Genomic DNA, 16,230 nt, shown 5'->3' with positions numbered 1-16,230 from the left:
CTTGAAGCTCGGGGGGTTTCGACGGGATTTTTTTTTGATAGCCTTCTCAGGGAGTTTCAACGACAATCTGTGGCCAGCCATCTACCTTTTAGCATTTTGCCAATACAGCGGATCGTCTTCGCTCATGCGCAGCGAGTGCCGTCCAAGACCTGTAATCGTGCGACCACTTCACTCGTGTAGCTCCTACAGCTTTCCTCCGTGTTATGTTCTTTGTCGCGACGGTCGAATCAATTTCAAGCTGTCACCGGAATATGCTGAACATTGGCACATCAAGATATATGTATGAACACCGCCATCTCTCCTTGATCGAAGAAGGTAGCGCTGGGGAGACGTGAGAACCTCTCCATGACGCGCCCCTCCGTTGGAGGTGTGATGAAAATTCAATGATCTGTCGGTTGCAAGAAAATATCAAGATACCTCTCGGTAGGATGGTGGAATGACAACGATGATGCGTGTCTATTCTTGCTCTTGCTCATGATGTTGCGCTTCTCCAACAACCACGCCAAGGATTCGACACACAATCGATGAGAGATGGACATGCTACCGAAAACATGTCTTCGCCAACGAAGCAGTCGGATATGGCAGGCCAGCTCACCGCACGCGAATGATTGGCCAGTCCCGTGGAACCCCAACCGCCGGACTTTACGGTCGCAAATGGCACCGTCGGAGTGTGAGATGGAGACTGAGAAATTCTAGAAGCAGGCAGAGGAGGGATTAACGCTAGGCGACTTTTAGGAACATTGCCATCCCCACATAATACTAGTATACTTCCCCCCTCCCAAACCGCCCCTTTCCCCGGTCCCGACTCTCCATAGATTCGGGGACGGCAAGTTCAGCGCCACGCCGCGATCAGTTTGAAGTCATTCGAACTGGTTTTGAGTGCACTTCGACGATGCCTCCGCCATTACATTTGCCTTAACACGAGCACACTACTGGGTACGATCCTGCCGGCGCCCCAAGCCTTGAGGACTTGAATGACTGCAAGCCCGACAGGGCCAGCTCCCTGTCACGAGTGTTTCGTCGCCCCTTTGCAAGGGGATGTTCTTGATCGCGTGCCACGCCACGGCAAGTGGTTCAACAAGTGCTAAACGACGGGACATTTATTTAGTGCTCGCTGGGTTGGATCATTTGCAGTATTAGGAGTTGTACTTACCACCTTCTTCTAGACTGACTTTCGAGGCAATTTGAGTACATTGTTTCGAGGAACGACAATGCTTTGTGCGAGGCCTGCCGTCGTTGAGGCTGGCATTTTTTTTTTGTCAATGTTGGCTACTCATGGTCTTGTCCCGATTGACCTCCCTTACCAGAGAAACCGATCGACGCTGACTTCACACAGCAATTTGGTCGACCGCGCTGACATGCCCCACAATGGAATGTTGTATGTTGGCGGAGTGTAGACCTTTGGATGTTTTGTCCGGGACCCTTATGACCCGCTTGCATCATCCAGGCGGAGATTTTGTGGCAACCCGAGATCGTCTTTAGGGCACCGATTGACCGTGCTCGAGTGGTTGCGTGCGGAGAGTTGGTGTTACCGTACACCCTTGAAGACAACTTAGCACGGGTGTCTGGGCAGCAGTGATCAAATTCTGGTTAATGGAGCCGACTCGACACGGGGGTGAATGGTAGGAAACATGTATGCACTCGGAATGTATCTTGAGTTCATGGAATTGTGGTTGTCGAATCAACCAGCATTCCTGGCTTGATAATATCAATCTTGTGTCAATTCAACACGACTATCAAAATTCTCTGAATCGACTACTGCGCCTTTCGGGCCATGCCGGCAGCAAATTCAACGGGGTCAGTCACGGTTATGGTTCTCAGCTCCAAGAACTCGTCTAACCCGTACCCGCCGTTCTGTTTCGCCCACCCGCTCGCCTTCGTCAGTCCAATCGACAGAGTCGCCTCGTCCAGCCCCGTACCCATGGGGAAGTTGATGTGTGTCTGCCCGACCTCTATGCGGCTCGCGACTTTCATTGCGCGGGAAATGTCTCTGCTGTAGACCCCAGCGCTAAGACCGTACTTGGTGCTGTTGGCCAGTTCGATTGCCTCCGCATCATTGTCCACAGTGTACACGGCAAGGACCGGGCCAAAGGATTCATTGTCATAGATCTCCATGTCTGGCGTCAACCCGGATAGTACGACAGGTTGCAATTTCGTGGGTGCGAGGAGCTTGACTTCGCCGTAGAGGACCTTGGCTCCTTTGGAGACAGCCTCCTGCAACATCCGAAGTGTATTGTTGGACCCTGCGAGAGAAATGGCTTCCTGTACGGGGAATTCTGATGCTGCCTTACACAGTATTGGGATGAATTTCTCCACGACTGCTTTGTTCACGATAATCCGCTCGGTCGAGAAACAGGTTTGCCCGTTGTGCATGTATGCCCCGTGCACGCAGCCTTGGGCAGCCAGCTCCAGATCGGCGTCTTCAAGCACCAAAGCAGCGGCTTTACCTCCCAACTCCATGAGCGTGGGTTTCAAGTACTTGCCGGCAAGAGCCCCAATGCGGGATCCAACGCTGGCAGATCCAATGAATTCAATCTTGCGGATATATCGATGAGAGATCAGTGTCTCTGTGACAAGCTGCAGCGTCTTCTCGGCGAGTTTGGATGACGTTCAACACACCGGGTGGAAGGCCGGCACGATGGAATAACTCTGTGAGAAAGTGATGCGTATTCGGTGATTGTTCAGATGCTTTGAGCACAACCGTGCAGCCCACAGCGAGGGGAGTGTCGATTGCTCGTGTCGCAAGGAAAACTGCTGCATTACATCTTCGCAGACGGAGTTAGCTAAACGGTAATGGCCACGGCGAGGTGTAGGCATGTATTTACGGCGGAAGGGTCAAAACGACGCCGAGTGGGCGTTTATACACAAATCCCATTTGGCCTGGAGTCTGTGACTGCACTCAGTAACAGTGTAGGCATCATCGAACGGTAGTCATACCTGAACCACGGGTATATCTCCCGTAAGGGCGGTGGTGATCCTGCCGGCCATCTCCTCTAAATGCAAAGCTGCGATATTGATATTGAAAGCCGCCCAGGCCTCAGGGCAGTTAGTCTCCTCGACTTGCAACTTTATCAATTCGGCCTCGTTTTCGCGAATCAATGTCGCCGTCTTTTGCAAGATAGTCCTGCGCGTGCGCGGAAGGCTTGCTGACCACGAGCGGAAGGCAGTCTGAGCAGATTCCACCGCAGCCACGGCGTCTTCTGGAGTTGCACTGACGTATTTGATATAGTCAGTCTTGAGATTGCTGGAGGCGTTGGTCACGACTGCAGAGCCTGCTGGCAGGACAGCCTTGTTGTCGATGATCAGAGGCAGGGTCTTCAAAGACGCCATGGTGTTCACTTGGGATTTTCAGTGTTGAGGTTTCCGGCTTCAAAGAAACCCAGCAAATTAATATAACCATTCCAGGTATGTAGAATGCAGCCTCGATGTCTATTAACGATTCAACGGCCTGTTGCCCCTGCAAGCAGTCAACAAAGGGATTGGCCGGCTGAAGGATTGGTGGAGACGATAAAATCGGCAATTTTCTTCTTTTGGCAAAGCTAGACTATGATGCTTTTGCGCTTACAGATCCCGCTGACAGGGTCGGAGGCCTAATGCGTTGGACGCCGGACTTAATTTCCACCTCATTATCTGGCTGAAATTCGCCTTGCGTGGAAATAGAATTGAGCCTCGTTTGAAGTCCTTTGGTCGAGGTCAAAATCGTTGTTAAAACAAAACGGGGGACGTGCAGGGTTTGAAATACGTAGATTGAGTAAAACAGATTGTCCCAGGCTTAGTGCCTCTCGGACTCAGCAGATATGATTGATTTAGTCGTACTTTGAGAAAACTTCAGCTTCTGCCTGAGCAAACTCTCTCATGATGGTTTGGACCCTCTCAGCGGACCGGGGAACTACTTTGCAAGGAAAGTCCTTGGTGCAAGTGATCAAGCCTTCACTCCATCCCGTAGCGTAATTGGTGTCTGGCTCCATGACTCGACCGGCTTCGTCAATCTGCTTCTCAAATGAGAAAGCCCACAACAGCTTTGCCATGCCAAGGAAGAGATTGCGCTCGGCAAGATGGATGCCTGGACAGAGTCTCCGACCAGCGCCTTAAGTGTATCAATAAAAGTTCCGAGGGAAACAGACAGGAAGTGCAGCCTAAATAGAAGGAATAGAGGCACTCACCATATATGTAGTGATCACGGGAGTTGTAATCGGGCGATGCGGCGTATTCTGGAGCAAGGAGTGTACGTCCGGTATATCTTGCGGGACTAAACTTGTCTGGTTCAGGAAACTTCGTCTCGTCCTGGTGCAAGCCCCATGCGTTCAGAAGGACAATACTGCCTTTTGGCACAAATTTGCCATCGACCCAGTCATCTATGCGCGTCGGTAGAAGTGGTTAGGAATAGTTCTGTGGGAATGAGAAGCAACGATTCAGGGACTGAAGAACTGACCGTGTGATGTCGCATGAGGTATGAGTCCACCAACTGGCCGCCATCTCATGGTTTCCTTGACGACTGCACCGACATAGGGTAGGCTTTTATAGTCGGACCAAAGGGGAGAGCGACTATCATCCATCAATCCGTCAATCTCTTTGCGTGCCTCTTTCTGGACATCGGGATAACAGGTCATAGCTTTGATAAAGTTGAGGAGAGCAGTTGCAGATGTATCGGATCCACCGTCCAGCGCAACACCGCCCAAAAGCAAGATTTGATGATTGCTGAGATTAAGTTTCTCTTCCTTATCAAGCACGCGATCCATCAAAGAGCTTTTGCCGCCTTGCTTCTGTCTTCTTTGCTTCACCACAGCGAGCAAATCAATGTACAGTTGGTGCATCTTTTGGTGAGTCTCATTAGCTCGTGAAACCCAGTTCCCAAGAAGCCGCTGAGGCACAAACTTTAAGAACGGATAGATATCAATCGGAGGCATCGCGCCTGTTTCCATGACGTGCGAGAAGTGCTCCATTGCATCATAGAGCCTATGCATGTGAGGTGTACGAACAGTTGGCGTCCGCAGACCGTACACTATATTTGCCGGCGGTTATGTTAGTGTGGTTTTCCAACTCTGAATGTATTTGACTTACGGATACTCATGATGACGCTGTTGCTGAATCTCTTCGGGTGGAGCAAATAGTTCTCAGGTTCGGTCACAAAGTCGCGCATCATCTGGACAGCCTCTGCATTTTGGAGCACGATGTGCTCTTTCTCGCACATTGATTCCATAAACTCCTGATGGATTAGTTTCCGCATTTTTCGCCATTCCGAATCGTAAGGCATGGTGAGCAAGTAATCTCCTCTTGTGACGAGCTTCTGTATAATGTATGAGGTCGGACGGTCACTGTAGACGGCGCTTTTCTTGTCCAGAAGCTCACGGACGAGACGGCGGTCCGTCAGAACTATTATGGTTCCTGTTCCAATCTTCAATGAAAATATGCCACCGTATTGGCGAGCCCATTCTGTGAATCTACGAGAGTTTGTGAGATTGGGTCCTCTAAGGAGGTTGGAAATGCATACTTGAAATGCGCTCCTTTTGTAGGAATTTGGTGAATGTTTCCGATGAAGGGAAGTGTTGGTGGACCTGTCAGAGTGTTAGCAGGATGGGGCTGGCACGATGATTGCTGCTTGAGAACTCGCCTGGAGGGTAATTACGTCCCCGGTGGCCAATGAACAGGACGGCGTAGAGGAACAGGCCAAGAAACGTGATGAGAATGGAGCTAGCAATGAAGAAGGCCATGTCGGCGATGCAACGGGGTGCAGAGTACTGTCCGAGACTTGACGACGCTGAGCGCGGCAGGTTCGACAAATAAATGCTTGGGAGGGGTTTCTCGCATCTGTGGGGAGGTTATGGGCCCACCTCAGCCTCGTCTGGGGTACTGGGAGGGGAGTGGGTACGGGAAAATGAAGCAATGGCCAATCGGTGATTGAGGCGACCAATGTCCCGCCTGCTTCTAAGTCACAAACATTTGGTGGCCACCCAGCCCAGCCTTTAGCGCTCGCCCGCACGAACTGGCAGACTAAAAAGCGGGGGGCTAAGCGTGATAACCTCCACCACGGCCTTCGCAACATCAAGCTTCCTGCCGTCCAACGTCGAAATCTTTCTATGTGTCGGTATCGGGTCACCTCGAAGCAGAGAGACACCATAGAACATGGCTCAAACATGGCTGACCTTTGCGAACGGCTCGGTTCCTCACTTTCCAACTGTGAACCGAGCATGTCAGGGATGCAACAGGTGAGTGACTTATCCACGGTGCCGAAACTTTCGCACCCGAGGACAGGACGGAGCATGCTAACTTCTTTCAACATCAGGAAAAAGATCAAGTGTTAGTCTGACCAGTGCTCCGTATGCGATTTTCACCAATGACCTTGGGCTCACTCTAAAGGCGATATGCGACGCCCTATCTGCGGCCTTTGCGAAAGGGTGGGCGCTTTTTGTACCTTTCCAATCAGGCAAAGGTCCTCGACTTGTCGTGCGAGAACACGAAGAACTCGAAAAGGGGGATCTTCGCCAAGCTTCAGTGCTGTTCATGCGGACTATGGTGAGGCATCTTTCCCATAATCCGTTGACATTGAACTTACAATGTTACTGCACCTGATATTGGAATCACCAACTCATGTAACCCGGTTGAAGATATCTCTGATCAGCACAGAGGTAGGAGTGGCACTTTAGGTTCGAATCCAAACCATACATTAGAGCAGACGGTATCTGAGTGACATCGCTGACATCAGTGAAGGCCGATCCCAGAACCCCGACCTCCCCGACTCGAGAGATATTTTCCAGCCAGGCTCAATGACTGGATTGGGCAGTCCACCACGAGGAACCCCACCAGATTTTATTCAGAATCCATCAGCCAAGTGGAAGCTTGGCCTTCATGCACCCAGCCTAAATGCATTGCCACGAGAACCTGGTGCCCATTTCAACACCGAGACAGCTCCCTGTGGGGCCAACTCAGAGGAAAACGGATGGCACATTCCAGACGCAGTAGCTTATGAGTTGTAAGTCTGTTTCACCCATTCGTCCGGTCATGATACAGTTTCTTATTATCGCAGAGTTGGATTGTTTTTTGACTACATCCAAAACTGGCTGCCTATCCTACATCGTCCCCTCTTCTATCAAAAATACGTTCGAGTCGAGAGTCATTACGGCCGAGTTGTGGGCAGGCAAAGTGTCAGTGACCACGACGCAATCTTGATCAACTGCGTATTTGCGCTCGCCGCCAGGTTTTCAAAAGCAAGCTTCTTCTGTAGCACGGACCCCGTCCTAAGAGGCGAAGCCTTCGCGGAGAGAGCAGCAGCCATCAAGGATCCTATCATCAAGGTCATCGAGGAACCGTCACTCGAATTTGTGAAAGGATGTGCCCTGCTGGCGTTTTACAACATTTGCGCTGGACATGCTGCACCTGGGTCGTTACTTGTGAGCGTTTGTGTCCGTTTTGCTTATGACCTTGGGCTCAACGAGATCGACGAAGAGGACCAAACCAACTGTGGTACGGAAGATGGCCAAGATGCTTGGATTCAAAAAGAAGAACTCCGCAGGCTTTGGTGGGTCATTTATGAGCTCGACTGCTTTGTTTCGACAGTCTCGTGCCAGCCCTACGGGATTGAACGTGGAGAGATAAAGGTTCTTTTACCGGTCTCCGATCATCACTGGTTCAGCGGTTGCCCCGCTGGCTCTTCCTATCTTATTCAAAGTCCGGGTACCGTTTGGAAGAGTCTTGAAGGGTCAGAGAACCAAAGTCCCCGGGCTTGGTACCTGGTGACCAATTATCTCAAATCTTGCTTCGCCGATACCGCCCGCCAGCCAAAGCGCAATACACCAGAAACGCAGACGGCCCTCGAAATGGATCTCGCATGTCTCAAACATGCATTGCCCGCTGATTTTCAACTACGATCGGTGAACATGGCCGAACATAACTTTGGTGACTGCAATTGGATCATATCAACGCATTTTATGATTTTATCGTCAGTGGTGACTTGGCGCTTGGCTGTTGCTTTTCTAACAGGTGCAGGTGCGAAGCCCTCTTGGAGCGTAGAAGATGGTCTCAGAACAGATCAGAAACGTCCTTCAACACAGGTCAGGAGGCCACGATCTGGGGGAGGCACTTTTACTCGAGCCTGGTTCGGATCGCACTAATCTGGCCACCTGAGTACATTCCGTTGAACCATCCGTTCATGGGTTGCTGTGTGATCAACCCGTGGGACGCTCTTGAAGCACGACGTGAGCCCAACTTCCAAAGCTTCGAATTATCCAAGTTACTGCTAAGTCATTACTCGCGGTACTGGAAGATTGGCGGTGCTCTTCTCCGTAAGTTTGTCGCGCTCTAGATGGAAAATTTCTCTTCACCCAGCGCTTGTGTGGCTGATTTGTCCTCGCCCCATTAGGTCTACTTGCCATAATTCACGAGGGGAGGGATTCGGTCGTACATCGGCCTGGCTCAAGGGAACGGGAGATCATCAAGCGGTTCTCAGTCTTGTGCCCGAGCTCTCCCAAGGGAAGACACTCAGTGGTGTCCAGACTCAGTGCGCGAGTCACTTACGACACGTCCGATGTCCCTGTCGAAGCACTGCCTGACTCATATCTGACCAGCTCTGGCAGCCCAGACGAGTTACAATGGCCTCTCAATCTCTGGGACAATCTCCATGCTTTTGATATGGACCGATCAGACGCCGAAATGTTGATAATCCCGTCAAGTCATGTTGCGGAAGGGGTCAGTGGACAAGCTGAAACACTCGCCAGCTCTCAAATGTGCGTTCCTGCTTTCTCACTCTCACTCGACAGATTTCCTGACGAATTTGTCGTTTTATAAACACGGTCAAAGGCATTCACATGTGAAGAGACTGGGGCCGAAGTATGTGTCAGCTCAACTCCTGTCTCGGCTTGCCGCTTCCTGGTGACGCTCCTGGTAGGCAGGAAAGACCTCTGCCTCGCACACCGCGAGGGTTTGCTTGGAGACAAACCTACCCTGCAGTCCGTCCTGACGAAGATCCTCGAGCGACCTTGGTTCAGGAGAACGTGGTCCGCGAGGAAGTGTTCGCAGCAAAAGTAATTAAAATTCAAGGTCGCAATGCTATTCCAGCAGCTTGTGCAGGTGCTTGAAGTCACAGTTGTATTGACGACGCTTCGGTCGCCTCTCGAGATGAGAGAACCGATGACCAAAGAGTTGGCGGTGGTGGTGGGTCAATGGGGCCAAGGGGGCTTCCATGAAGCCGTTGGTGCCGTGTGTTCCGTATTGTAACGCAGTCTACCTCGTACCTCGTATCGGATTTATGTTAATCCGTACCACCCGCCAAGCCCCATTGTCACATGTATCCATGACCACGTCGTTTGCACGGCTATTACAGCAGACCTTCCATTAATCCGTGTACTTTCAAATGGCCTCAGCGTTGCCTGCGACAATGGCCCATAAGGTAACTCGCCCAAGAAACGCGCCAAAAACGCGCCAAAAACGCGCTCTGGGAAGCCGTAACGTGAGTTAACCAATATCTCTTCTCCCATGTTTTGTTTGGAATTTCTGCTCCGTAGCAATCTATGGCAAGCCCACTCACCACACCCGACCCAGCACCTATGAAAGCACCGCTCCAAGTCTACGATCGCGCTAGAAGCTTCGATCCCCCGAGGGATCCTACGTTGAATCGAGGTGCAGATGATCCGAAGGAACGGCGGCAGGCGCACCTCAAACTCCCATGTGGTTGACGATTCACTTGTTGTGTCGGAAGGGGACGTTCGCTGTTTCTGGCCCCCAATGAGGTCGCGCGGCGAACTGCCGATTCAGCTTGCCGACAGTGATTTGCAACGACCCCAATAAGTTGCCCTGATAGGTACCCCCGCGCCCCTCCAGGACCCACGAGAGGCACCTAAGCTTCGGCGCCCCGCCCCTAAGTGGGTGCGGAACTGGTGCGCCAGGCCGGAGCAACAGGCTGAAACGGGGAAAACCCCAGCGGTCGCTTGCAGCCTTTGCCACGCAAACCGTCCCTGATCCGACCAACTCTTTTATGTACTTATATCGGCCCTTTCCTGTATTACATTCTCCTCTAGCCCTAACTCGTTGATACGTACACTTCTTGTCTACAACAGGCCTCCAAAATCTTCCCTTCATCATGGAGATGAACTATGATGAACAGGTATGCTCCCTCAGTGCAAAGCTTTCTCACAGCGGACTGACCCAGATTTCACAGGAGCTTTCTGCCATCGAGCAGGAGCTCAACATCGAAATTCTCCCTGGCACGGAGGTCATGGCGGATGTCGGGTCGCACCATTTTGTCAAGAGCACCGGCAAGAGTCACCGCGTCTTGGTTCCGCAACCGTCGGAGGATCCCCATGATCCTCTCAACTGGTCGACAACCTGGAAGATTTCAGCCATCGTGGCGTCGAGTATGGTCAGCTTTACTCAAGGCTTCGGTCCTCTGTCCTTGGCACCCATGTTTGGCGACTACATCGAAGCATTCAATTGCTCTCTCGCAGAAGCGGTGCAGTTTACCGGCGTTGCTATTCTTGTGCTTGGTTTTAGCAACTTCATCTGGTATAGTCCTACAATATCCACAAAGGGGACATCACGGACTTACCGCGTATTAGGGTTCCACTCAGCTCTACTTTCGGCCGTCGCCCGGTCTACATTTTCTCCCAGCTAATCTGCCTTGGTTCTGCCATCTGGCGTGCACGGGCTCAGACATATGGCTCCTTCATGGGCGCTTGCGTGTGAGTGGCAACATTCGACCCAGCCAAAGATCTATACTGACAGAGGATAGTCTGAACGGGATCGGAGCTGGTCCTGCTGAAACCATTCAGCCTGCGGTCATTGCTGATATTTTCTTCCTTCACGATCGTGGCAAGTGGAACACGCTCTATTGGGTTGTTTACATGGGGTCTCTCATGGTTGCGCCCATTATTTCTGGCTCAATGGCCGAGAAGGTTGGGTGGAGGAGTTTCTGGTGGTTCTACACTGCTTTGGTCGCTCTTTCGATGGTGATGGTGGTTTTCATGTTCCCCGAAACAAAGTGGCATCGGCAGCACCCACGGGAGATGGCCAAACACGCCGTTGCGACCCAACAAGCCAAACCCGAGGTTATCGAAAAGGAGTCAGATGCCGTCCTTGAACAAGTCCCTACTAATAACGAAATTGCCCCTGTCGAAACTGCTGACCGTGATCCTTGGCTCGGCCGCGGCAAGCCAAGCAAGGCTCAATGGGGTCTTTACACACCCAACCCGGATCCAGTCCGGGCCATCATTCTCGATCTCTGGATTCCATGGAAGCTTTTCGCCTTCCCCATTGTCGAATTGGCCGCCTTCATTGTCAGCTGGAGCTGCTCTTCATTCTTGACACTCAACCTGACTCAGACTCAAGCCTTCGCTGCACCTCCCTACAACTTTACCACTGAGCAGATCGGCTTCACCAACTTTGCCATCCTTGTGGGTGCAATGATTGGCTTGTTCACGGCTGGCCCATTCTCCGATTTTGTTGCTGCTCGTGCTACAGCAAGAAACAAGGGAATTCGTGAGCCTGAAATGCGTCTGCTCGCTATGATCCCTTATGTCATCATCATGTATCTTGGAAACATCATTGTCAGCGTCGGCTACGAGAATCAATGGCCGTGGCAAGCGATTGTCATTATCGGATACACCTGTGCTGGTATTCAGGTTGCTGCAATTCCCGGTATCGCGTCGACTTATGCTGTTGACAGCTACAAGCCTGTAGCTGGCAGCCTGTTTGTCGCCATCACCGTCAATAAGAATGTTTGGGGTTATGGTTTCAGCAAATTTATCACGGTAACTCTCAAAAGTCCATTATTCTCTACATCACCTATGCTAACTTGAACTCAGAACTGGATCATCAAAGATGGTTATATCCCACCAATCATGACCAATGCGTCCCTGATTTTGTTGTGGTGCCTGTGTGCCATTTTCTTCTACTTCTATGGGAAGACATTCCGGCGGTGGACCAAGAACAGCAGCGTTCATGATATGTAAGGGACTCGGACGAACTAGGACACAGCACGATATGAATTTCTGGGCTTTAGAACGGTACCTTTCCTAGTCAATCAAATGGGCCCTCACTGCTCCTAACATCGCTGCACCACTACGAAACTTTCTCACGCTTTGTTAACATGTCAGAATGATTCCACTCCCACCTATTCTTCGTTCTCACCAGCAGCCTTTGCCTCATGAATTCTGCCTCTTAGATCTTCCCCTGATATCGCAGCGCCAATGTCAGATTGTTCACAAATGCCAAGGTGTTTCAGACACCGAGTGTCTCTGTTGCATGGTGTCTTCTTCACCTCCCTGATAAGCTAGCTTCCAGATCTCGAGGGGTCAGCTACGTCGGCCCACCCAAGGGTAGTGGTTTGGTCGTCCCACGTTATCCATGGCCGTGGGAAGATTTACGAATGGAAACAAATCCATTTCTCGTCGACTAGTTCATTTATCCCAATCGACTGAGGGATGAAGCTGCCAAAGACAATAGTCTGCGGCAATATCTTGACTAGGAACTGGGACGAGAAGTCGTCCTGGGATAATAAGTCTGTTTCCGTTGAGACACCAGTTTTGGAGGGAGCAGCTCAGTAATGTTAAGGGTCAGCTTCAAGTGATAACGGCATGCTTCATCTCAAAAATATACTAACCAGCCAGAGTGCCTGAGAAGCATAAGAATGCTGTTCCATACCAGGATTGATTGGACCGTGGTGGCAGGTGGATACTAGGTTGGGACGGGCAGGTCTTGGCACTGCGGTTGGCTGTCACCTGTTTAAGCCTCACCTCCCATTGCTCTCATGCCAAACTGGTTTTCCTCAATCAATTAGCATATTTACCCGATCCCCAGATCGGTTCAAAGGACATTCATGTATATCAAGTCGCAGCAGAATACATCGAAAGAATTACACGCCGTCCGTCCCGGCTCACTCACTGGCCAGGATGCCTGATCAACCGAATCTGTTCTGGGGAACCCACCACTAAATATTCGCCCACCAGCCTGGTTCGCAAGGAGGGTGCGGAACAGCCGAACCGATGTCGCTTCGACGACGCCAATCAGCTTGGAGACTAAGTCTAGGGATTTACGTCCATACCGAGAGTCAGCCTTGGGCTCTTTGGACCTGACCCAAGTATGTTGAATGGTTCAAAAGAATGCTATGCTCTGCCCTGCCCAGAGCAATTGGATTGCCGATGCTGCAAGACATCAACTTGGCTCATTGAAGCATTTTACTGTCGGGACGTCTACAAGCTATCTTGGCCCATAACCCCTGACCCTCGTTCCATCCACTGTGATCAACAGCTGTCGGATTGTGCGCGCAACGCGTGCAGGAGGATCATACTTTGCGAAGGAGCCTGGCAAAGTGTCAACAGCATCCAGTCCAAGTCCAGCATTTTCGTGGCTGGAGAGTAGTAGGGATACCACCGAACCACCATCCCCACATTGGTGAAGACCTGATGGTGGTTTGACAAGATCGGCGTGGATAGATAGATACTAGGGTCTATTTACTGCCATAATTTCGCCAGAAAAAGTCCGCCTAGGTGAACCGCTTCTGTACCGGATGTTGTTTGAGCGGTGCAAACCTGTCTCATGGTCAGCATCCATTGAAAGGCAGAGAAGCATTGACCTACCTGATTCTCCTTGATTGCAGGTGAGTCGTGTCCGAGAATACTGAGAATGAGATTTTGTGCCGCCGACGTAAAACTCGAAAGGCCTGTTATCCGCAGATATCCATAGGTCCGGTTGTGGTCCTGATGGAGGAGTTCCTCAGCCTAGGCGACATCAGATTGTATCGTGCCGATGGGATCACGGTGAGAGGGATCACCTTTTGAACCACATGGAGGATCCAAAGCTTCCCCCTGTCATCTCGATATACTCCAATGGTCAAATCGGCCTTTTACCCCGAGGAATCTGCTCTTTATGCAGCTCTTAGGCTATAGAGAGGATCAGGCGGCGCCTGAGGAACCACATTTGCAGTGAAGATGGTGCATTCCATGCTTGCAGCATCTGCATTTAAAGAAAGTTAACAAGACGCTGTCTACCAGATCCGCAGCAATGGCCCGCTTCACCTCTTTCGTTAAGTTGACTGAAACACCACCTTACTGCCGACTCGACAAAAATGTCTGAGGGCGGAATGATATTCGGCTCCAGCGCCTGGGATATCCGGACCGTGAGCCCTCGGGTTTCGATCCCGAGTTCAGGCCATCCACAGAACTGAGAAATTGTCGACCATCGGATAGGCTTGAAAAAGTAGGCGCCGTAGGGTCCTGTTCTCGCGAGCAGGGCCAACAGCAGCCTGAATGAGGTCCCCATTCATCGCATCCTGATGATATCTATCCTTATACTTGTAATCCCTAGAGTCTCCATCACCCTTTTAGCTGAGGTCTCTCTATGCCGATGGCTAACGCTGCTGCCCACACCGATAACTACGTACGCCTGTCTGCTGGTATGGTGGGAAACGAGGACTTACCCCTGCATTTCATTCATCACGAAATGTATTATATTCATCATCCCTCTACTGCTTCTGCTATATGCGGCAATCTCTGAGTGAATTGAGAGTTCCCGGACTCAGAGTTGAGTGCAGGGATATGCGAATACCCCGATGAGCTCAGGCAATGTGCAAGCGAGTGATATCTAGACTTCAACCCTGTCGTAGTCGGATCGACCTACTTCTAGAACTAGAACTAACAACCCCAGGCGATGACGGAATGATGCTGAAGGAACATATACAACCAAAACAGTCAACGAATAGGATTTCTACGCAGGAGGTGAGGGTACCTTTGATTGTAATACTGTAACGGCCTTGGACCGTCACGTCAGCGTCATTCCCACAACTTGATTTCTCCCCTTTTCACTGCTAGATCTCCCACTTCTGAACCCCTCTGGGTCGTCGAGAAAACCGCCTGAGGTCACCAGGCGACTATAGGTAATCCTTGTTATCCTCGCATTAGCGTTCGACATTTCCAAATCCTCATATTAAAGCTCTAATGGATGAAGGCTTCAATGTTGGGTAATTGGGCTCTCCTCATACTGCGATGTGGGAGGCTTTTGAGTCTAAGGGTCAAGTCCATGCTCCACAAGTAGACCTGGTCAGTGCACAAAACACTAACGTTGTTGACGCTAGGGTTGTCAAGATTCGAACTTTATGGACCTGGATCTAGATCCTAGGCCCGTAGACTCAAATCTATGGGCTGAAGTAAAATGGAAATGAAAAAGAGGAGTGGAGTGGTGGGAAGACGGCAGAAGGCACGACTATGATGATAGACTGAATGATAAAGACGCAATGTGCGCAGCGTACGGGCCGTAGTGAAGGGAATGCGTCAGCCAGATCAAGGCAACATAGAAAGCTCAACCCACCTTGCGCGAAAGTATAGGGTACGAGATATTTCAGTCACCATCTTTCGTGAGGAGTGCCAGTTCCGAACCTCAGGTCCTGAAACTGTACTCTCGTAGATACTCGTATAAAGTTTTCAACTTGAAGAGAAAAAGACATCATCCGTTGAGGTCTTGCCTGGTTGTAGCCTCTGCTCCCTTGTGCAGGGCATTCTATTTGTCGAGAGAAGGCTCTTTTCGTAGGTTACACGGTAGTTGGAAAAGGAGGTGAGGCTGAAATCCCTGTGCTAATGGGCTCATTTTAGTGTGGCTACTAGGCTAACTAAGCTAACTAGGCTAACTAGGCTAGTGCGGCTTACTTCGGCTGCAGCTGTAGGGAGTACATAGAGCCCGGGCGAGCGTACAGACATCAGCCCACAGCCTCATGCCTCCCGTCGATCAACCCAACTTCCAACCTGTAATCCGTCAACCATAAATTCCATGCACAATATTCCTGCCGTGTTACACATAGCTGCCCTCAGCCTCTCGTAATATATTCTTCACTTACGGACACGCCGCCGTCCTTGGCCTCCTTCAGCTCTATCATTCTAGTCAGCGCCAACAGCAGAGACAGAACATAGTATACTTCATAAGCATGGCCGACATCGCGGGTCTTGTCATTGGGTCGATTGCTCTCGACTCTGCATGTCGAGAGTGTGTCAAGACCTTCATCGATGCGTACCACGCCGAGGAGGTGTCAACAACTTGCCTACGCCATTTTAATATTCAAGCATGAATGATCAGCTCCTGGGGTTTCCACTGGGAGCTACTCCCCGGGCATGGGCGTTTACTGGATCAAGACTCCAAGCGTTCATTTATCGAATCGAGGTCTAAGATACGAACGTATCTTGAGAGAAATCGAAACAGATACAAGTTAAAAGGGATACAAGAAGCAATACTTGCCATTACCGGGATGTTCAGCGA

The 16,230-nt window shown here is 50.8% G+C and overlaps 4 protein-coding genes across 4 annotated transcripts; 2 read left to right on the top strand and 2 right to left on the bottom strand.

The window, feature by feature from the left end:
- Positions 1-1,755: 1,755 nt before the first annotated feature.
- On the bottom strand, positions 1,756-3,330 carry A1O5_11600 (uncharacterized protein; the record flags this gene model as incomplete). Its single annotated transcript, XM_007752172.1, has 4 exons — positions 1,756-2,567; positions 2,620-2,765; positions 2,826-2,887; positions 2,938-3,330. The coding sequence occupies 4 exons, from the start codon at positions 3,328-3,330 to the stop codon at positions 1,756-1,758; spliced, it is 1,413 nt and encodes a 470-aa protein (XP_007750362.1).
- A 476-nt stretch (positions 3,331-3,806) lies between these two features.
- Positions 3,807-5,711, bottom strand: A1O5_11599 (uncharacterized protein; the record flags this gene model as incomplete). The annotated part of the gene is made up of 6 exons (XM_007752171.1): positions 3,807-4,087; positions 4,164-4,355; positions 4,433-5,002; positions 5,062-5,441; positions 5,492-5,555; positions 5,627-5,711. The coding sequence occupies 6 exons, from the start codon at positions 5,709-5,711 to the stop codon at positions 3,807-3,809; spliced, it is 1,572 nt and encodes a 523-aa protein (XP_007750361.1).
- A 1,053-nt stretch (positions 5,712-6,764) lies between these two features.
- On the top strand, positions 6,765-8,781 carry A1O5_11598 (uncharacterized protein; the record flags this gene model as incomplete). Its single annotated transcript, XM_007752170.1, has 4 exons — positions 6,765-6,970; positions 7,025-7,936; positions 7,984-8,279; positions 8,357-8,781. 4 exons carry the CDS (start codon positions 6,765-6,767, stop codon positions 8,779-8,781), a joined length of 1,839 nt encoding a protein of 612 aa, XP_007750360.1.
- Positions 8,782-10,072: 1,291 nt separating this feature from the next.
- Positions 10,073-11,939, top strand: A1O5_11597 (uncharacterized protein; the record flags this gene model as incomplete). Its single annotated transcript, XM_007752169.1, has 5 exons — positions 10,073-10,096; positions 10,151-10,494; positions 10,548-10,670; positions 10,721-11,738; positions 11,793-11,939. The coding sequence occupies 5 exons, from the start codon at positions 10,073-10,075 to the stop codon at positions 11,937-11,939; spliced, it is 1,656 nt and encodes a 551-aa protein (XP_007750359.1).
- Positions 11,940-16,230: the final 4,291 nt, after the last annotated feature.

This window comes from Cladophialophora psammophila, assembly GCF_000585535.1.
Source record: "Cladophialophora psammophila CBS 110553 chromosome Unknown aczJe-supercont1.27, whole genome shotgun sequence".
Classification (NCBI taxonomy): Eukaryota; Fungi; Ascomycota; class Eurotiomycetes; order Chaetothyriales; family Herpotrichiellaceae; genus Cladophialophora; species Cladophialophora psammophila.
Note: the sequence above shows the minus strand (reverse complement) of the source record. Positions and strands in the feature narration are given on the sequence as shown.